At 34.9% G+C, this 6987-nt stretch overlaps 1 protein-coding gene across 1 annotated transcript; it reads left to right on the top strand.

Moving 5' to 3' along the window:
- Positions 1-1589: 1589 nt before the first annotated feature.
- Positions 1590-6035, top strand: LOC145604079 (protein ACCELERATED CELL DEATH 6-like). Its single transcript, XM_081660026.1, has 4 exons — positions 1590-2075; positions 2160-2775; positions 4408-4907; positions 5448-6035. The coding sequence occupies exons 1-4, from the start codon at positions 1590-1592 to the stop codon at positions 6033-6035; spliced, it is 2190 nt and encodes a 729-aa protein (XP_081516152.1).
- Positions 6036-6987: the final 952 nt, after the last annotated feature.

Below are 6987 nucleotides of genomic sequence, written 5' to 3'. Positions count from 1 at the left end.
CTCCACCATCCAGTGACCTATCCGCTGGCGACCCCACCCAAACTTTTCCTATTTCATCCATAACTCTCGGCTACGTACCAACACTTGAGTAGCCAGCCCCCTCAACCGACCACCACCGACGCCCCTCAACCCACCTATACAAGCACCCACCCTCAACCCACCACCAACGCAACCCACAATCCACCCCTCTGTTGTCGTAGCCCTAGCCCCTTCCCCTACAACCCATCTTCTTACTTGCCCTTTTAGAAATCGGCGGTTCGAATTGATGAAATTGGTTAGCGAATTGTCGATTGTGTTTTTTTTGGAGGTTTGGGCTTGGTGGACTTTATGCTGTTGTTGTTGCGATTGCTGAAAGTTTGTTGTTGTCAATTAAATGAGAGGAAATGTGGTTGTTAACAGTGATTTGAAGTGTTGCGGTTGTAAATTGGTGAGTTTCCGGCTTTCGAGGGTGAGGGAGGGTTGCCGGTGTATTCAGAGGGCAGGAGAAGGGGTTAGATCCTAAGGGGGTGGGGTGTTTTTCGGCGGGGTAAACGGAGAAGGTGGGGGTGTTTCTTGGGTGGGGGGGGGGGGAGCTAGGGGTGGTTGGTGTTTGATTTTTTTTTTTCCCATTTTTTAAATTGTTGATTTTTTTAATTTAATTATATTTTTTTAGACCAATAGAGTATTGCAAATGGCTTGATGTTACAGGTTTGGTAACCTATAAGCTCAGGCCTGATAAAAGTCAATACCTCCCAAAGATGGGATTATTCAAAAATAAGTCATAGTTGGAATTAATAAAAGTAAATGGCACAAAGTTGAGTAGAAAAATGACACTAACACCAACAATAATAGGAAAAACAATCACAATCAACACACAAGGCTTATACGTGGAGAACACCCTTCGATGTGAAGGATAAAAACCAAGGGACCGTTTAAAGAGTCCACCCTAACTTCTTTAATTGATAATTGATGGTAAAATTAACCCAAATCAGTCTAGAAAAGATTTACACACCCATCAATAACAACACAAAAAGAGAGCAAAAGAGTAGAATTCAACCATAAGATAACAGTTTTGTCCAAAGATGATTCTGACCAAACCAGAGCTCAAGACAACTTTACAACTGTTCAAAATGAAGCCCTTGATGTCAGGAGTAAGCTGTCAAAATTTGCGCATGATTCAACGATGAAATCTCCGGCAATATGCAATTTACTGAAAGCTGTCCAAAACGATCTAAAGTTAGAAGCTTCTCAAGAACCCTAACTTCTTTCTATTTTTGTGTGTGTATGCTCAGCTACTTGCTGCTCACTTGGTCACTTGTTTTACTACAAGATATCCCATCTAAAGCTTCCAAGAAAAGCCAAAAAAGTCTTCCCAATAAACTTCTAGGAGAAGCCACAACTTAAATTCCTATAATAGACTTAATTCAAGCTAGTAAAATGTAATAAAAATGGACCAAGTATATAGACCAAAGCAAGATACATTTTACATTAATTGGACTGGGCCCATAACATGTATGCCATTATTAAAACCATATGGCTCAACAACTAAATACGGAGTACAGTATTATTTATTTTTATTCTATTGTTGACCAAGAAACTAGTACTGATTAATGTATAATGTTGTAGCAAAGGATTTTCTAGAGAAACATTCTCAACAGGTGAAATCTCTAGTTTACAATCCTGATTATGAGGACTTCACTCCTATTTTAAGAGCAGTACAAAGTGGCCGACTCGGAATGGCTAGGCTTCTTGTTCAACAATCCCCTCCATCCGCTGAGCTAAGAGATGATAAAGGCCGAACAATTCTGCACCACCTAAGAGATTTGGTAGTAGACCTTGCTGATGATTTGAGAGATATATTACCGATCTGGAAGGATTTCTTCAAGTATTCTAAGGTTGATGGTCTTAGAATTGTGCAAAATGAAGATGGGAACACACCCTTGCATTTAGCAATTATTGACGCCGATTATACTAAAGCAAAATTTCTGATGGAAGTGTGTCTCCAATCAAAAAACAAACAGGAATTAGACATTGTTAACGAGGATGGTCATACAGTTTTCGATCTACTCTCAACACGAGCCCATTTGCCTACCATGGTGCGTAATGCTTTAACTCTCTCCTCATTATGTATCTTTGTGTTTATGAATTTACTTGAAGCATTTTATTAACTACGTGTGCAGAAGCAACTGCTACCATTGGTAAAGAGAAGCAATGTAAAAGAGAGGGAATCAATTAATAAATTGATGGATGAAGATCTCTACAAAGCAGCTGTAAAAGGAAGTGTTGAAGTATTTGAAAAGGGTATGGCTGAAGCTCATAAAGAGATCGATGTGGAAAGTGGGCAGCCAAAGCTTTATAATGAGGAATACTTTTGCCGTCAAACTCCAGGTGGAAATAATATTGTTCACATAGCTCTCAGACATGGAAGTGCAAATGCAAAGCAATTTGTTCAGATTGCTGTAAAACACTTCCCGATTCTTAGCATGCGACCAGATAATAATGGAGACACGCCCCTTCACCTTGCTGTGAAATGCAAGGGCAGTAAGTCAGGGGAATTACTAGTAAATGCATCCAAGAGTTTTCTAGAAGGTTTAGCTGAAAGACAAAAATCATTTCATGTTCCCCCATGGGCTGTGAAAAATTACAAAGGAAACTTTCCGATTCATGAGGCTTTACAAACAAACAACCTCGATGATGCATCCAATCTGCTTAAATGTGACAATGAGGCTGCTTCTCGTGTGAATGACTTAGGAGAGACTCCACTCCATTCTTTTGCCAAGAATGGCTTCTCTCTTGGTAAGTCTTTCAGCCAATATAAGTATTATAATAATTAATCTTATTTGTATTATAAAAAAAAATAAAAAAATAAAACCTCCAATCATCAATCAATTACATACTACTAAAAGAGAATCTGAAGGAATACTTGCTTGGTAACATATTATTAAATAAATTCCCGCCAAAATTACTTTCTAAAAATAATCGTTATTATATAAAAATAAAGATTGATTAGATTATCAATTACATACTACTAAAAGAGAATCTGAAGAAACACTTGGCAACATATTATTAAAAAAAATTCCCGCCAAAATTACTTTCTAAAAAAAATCGTTATTATATAAAAATAAAGATTGCATTTAGATTGTGACTTTTTTATATATATAAAATCTAATATAAACTTCCTAAAATATCAACTTGCACCTTATAACTATAAATATTTTCTCTCACATGTTTTAATTGTTTTAATATATTTCATGCACTTTAATACCTGATGAATCGATTCATTAATTTTTATATAATTATATTATTATCATAATTATTCAACAACTGTGCATTTGCACGAGGTATAACCTAGTTTACAACAATATTTGTGCAAAAGTAGCTTTGATGTAGATTTTGTTTTTTCATGTATTTTTATTATTTTCTCTTTCTACTTTTTTACAATCCCCCTATAAACCTTTTCAGTGTACTTTTGTTACTTCTTACTGAATTTTCTTAATATCTATGAAAATTTCTTGTTAGGATCAAACTTTTAGAGATCAAGGGAGTACATAGCTACTAATCCATATCTTCATGAAACATTAAACTCACTAACAAATAAACATGACTTAACAAAGGGCTAAACCTACTATATCTTAACAAATTCTCCCTGCGTGCCTTATTTAAATGTCTATTTCTCACTTTTCACGAGAATTAAGGAACTTAAAGATTCCTTAAAATTCATGATTGGGAAGTATAAATCTGCACTTGGGGTTGTTATAGAGAGATAGAGAGAAAGAATTGATGGTAATTATTGAAGAGATAGAGATAAAGTGTTAGAAAATGATATTAAAAGTATAAAAAATTAAATAAAAATCAATGACAACTCATAAAAAGAGGGAATATTGTCAAAAAGTGCATTATTTACATAAAAATAGGCATGTAGTTTTAAAAAACCCAAAAGGAAAAGTATGCATGTAGATAAGAGATGGAGGGAGTATGCATGTGTATAACAGTGTAGCATTAAAAAACTTAGGAAATCTTATAACAATGTTTGTAATTTTATATATATGGACATGTCACAGTTGTTTGAGATAATATAAAAACCTTAAGTGTGTTTGAATAGAAGGAAATAAAGGGAAAAGAAATAGAGGAATGGAGTATCTTTCATTTGAATGACAAATATGGAAAGAAGGGAATTGGAGAAAAGAGAAATGAAGGGATTAAATTGAAAGAAATTAATCTCTTTAACAATGGAGAGATTTGGAAGGAAAAATCCTCTTCCTTCCCTCCCCTCCCTTTCTCTTCCTTCCCCTTCACCTCTCTCCCCTTCTTTTCTTTCCAATTTCTCTATCCAAACACACCGTAACTCAAACAAAAGCCTAACTGGAGTTTTTCATAACTGAATTTAGATTCTATCAACCGAATAAACTAAAGGTATATACCATGCAGATGAAGAAGCCATCACATTTGTGACGAAAGCAAACAATTTTGTGAAAAAATTAAGTGAATCAAACAATCGAGAAGCATATATACGAGATGATGAAGGCTTGACGCCCTTACTGAGAGCAGCAAATTCAGGTCGTTTTGTGGTTGCACGAGCTATCCTGAATCATCATCCTCAGTCCGCGTACCTACGAGATCCAAGCGGCAGAACTTTCTTGCATCTGTTGCGTTTTACAGGTGAGGACGTTGATGAGAGTTTTTCTGGAACTTTTAAGAAGACAGGGAAACAATTGTTCGAAATCGCAGAAGCAGATGCACAGAGATTGGTGCAAGATTACGAGGGCAACACACCCCTCCATTATGCCATAAAGACGGGGAATTCTATAGCTGCAATTGTGTTGACTCAAAGATGTTTAGAAACTGATGACAAAGCAGAACTTGGATTAGTTAATAAAGAGGGCCAGACCGTTTCAGATTTACTTGCAATACATGACGTCCCAAATGAGGTAAGTAATTGTATTGATTTATGATTCTATAAAGGTTTTAATTTCACATACAATTCCTTCGTTTTATACCTGCAACACAATACTTCGACATGCACTATAAGAACTATATTAGGTTAGATAAATGGACAAAATAAATGGAATAAATTTACTACCAATATGTCCGATAAGAAGAAAGTGTTAAGTTGTTCATACTTTCTCCGTTATTTATTAAATGCATCACTTTCTATAAATGGAAGTTTCAATAAAAGGCATTAACTTTTCTAAATAGAAGTTTCAATTTAGATTATTAGATACATCACTATCTCTTTTAGCTAATAAATTCTCTCTATCTCTCTACTCCAAAAATTGCCTAAGAGACTACAATATCAAAAGTGATGCATTTAAATAAAACCGGAGGAAGTATTTAAATTTTGCAGCTAAATCTATTTGTTGTTTATTAATGCATGTTTAAAGAACTTGTACAAAATAAAACAGGGGAATTATGATAGATAATATCAATAATAATGGAATATTTGTTTCGTTCATCCGTTGAATACACAGATAATAGAGAAAATTCAAAAGAAGATGCCAAAGGCAGTGTACTTAGCAAGAAGCTCATATGGTATCCGAAAGACAGAAATGAAAGAATCGGCCAATGCTCTTTCAGTGGTAGCTGCCCTGTTGGCAACCATAACATTTGCAGCTGCATTTCAAGTGCCAGGTGGGTTCGATGGTGATAATGGTTTCCCAGTTCTTCTTATGAAGCCGGCGTTTACAGTTTTCGTGGTAGCCAACACAATAGCGATGTGCTGCTCAATGCTTTGCCTATTCTTACTCCTTTGGGTGATGGGTATTGGCAAAATTCACGGCTCCCTAAAGGTGTTAGACATCTCTATCATCCTGCTTCGTCTGTCATTCTACCTCACGCTGCTAACTTTCACAATGGGTGTGTTTGTGGTTACTGCTAAAAAAAGTTTTTGGTTAGCCCTCTTGGTTTGTGGACTCTGCTTACTTACCTCTCTTCTCACGAGGAAGCATTCAATCAAATTTGTTGCCACTCTTGCTAACTATGGCGGACATATTGTTAACGCTATTCGGAAATTTAGAAAGTTTATTATGAAATCAATTCAAGAGCAATCAGCAAGTTGAGAGATCAATACCATCGTAATCACAGTGTTGAGGAACAGAGAAATTGAAAGAGAACGATGCCATCGTAATCACGGTGTGTCGGGTATGTTCGTTGTAGCGTTGCTACTTGCTAGCCATGGGACATTCAATAATAGCAACAAGTGTGGTAGGAGGGTGAATTTTTTTTTTTTATTGTGTTTTGTGTCTCTTTTGAACAATACAATTTGAGCTCTATATATTTCTCATATGTGGATGTTTTCTGATTAGTTCTTAATCTTGCAAAGGCTGTTGGTAGGTTTACTGATGTACACCCAAATTAAGGATCATATTTGTTAACTTTTCACTACTTAATAATTTGTATAATTATATGTTATATTTCTATTTACATATAGATTATGCACACTATTTAGTATTTACATACATCCTCTGTTTTGTAAATGATCTATTTTTCTTAAACCTTAATTTTATCTTAAGTTAAGTGACAAATTTTCCATAAGATGTCAACAATTAATGTCATCAGTAAGTAATGGCAGTCAATTTAACAGCTAATCAATAAAGTTGAGAGATTTGAGTTAGGTAAGCTTAATACAAGTAAGAAACTTCTAATCTGACACTTACCATTTTTTAATTGTATTTCTCCCAAATATTACTATGAGAGCTCTAATTATCTCTCATAATCAAAGATTTTTTTTGTTGATAGTTCTCTCAACGATGCATCTCCCTCGTCTTTTTGTTCATACATTGTGCAATGTTCGCATATTATATTTTGACTTACTTTAAAAATTTACAACGAAAGAAAATATAATCATGTGCATCTTGTTACATTCAAAAACATTTGCATGCCCCCGGTTTACAATAATTTTATTGTACATCGAACATTTTTGCAAAAAGTGACCCTTTTTATTTACAAAAATTACCCTTTTCAATTTCTTTACAAAAGTGACCCTTTTTATTACAAAAGTAACTCATATTT

This window comes from Chenopodium album, chromosome 22 (assembly GCF_948465745.1).
Source record: "Chenopodium album chromosome 22, dcCheAlbu1.1, whole genome shotgun sequence".
In the NCBI taxonomy this organism is placed as follows: Eukaryota; Viridiplantae; Streptophyta; class Magnoliopsida; order Caryophyllales; family Amaranthaceae; genus Chenopodium; species Chenopodium album.
Note: the sequence above shows the minus strand (reverse complement) of the source record. Positions and strands in the feature narration are given on the sequence as shown.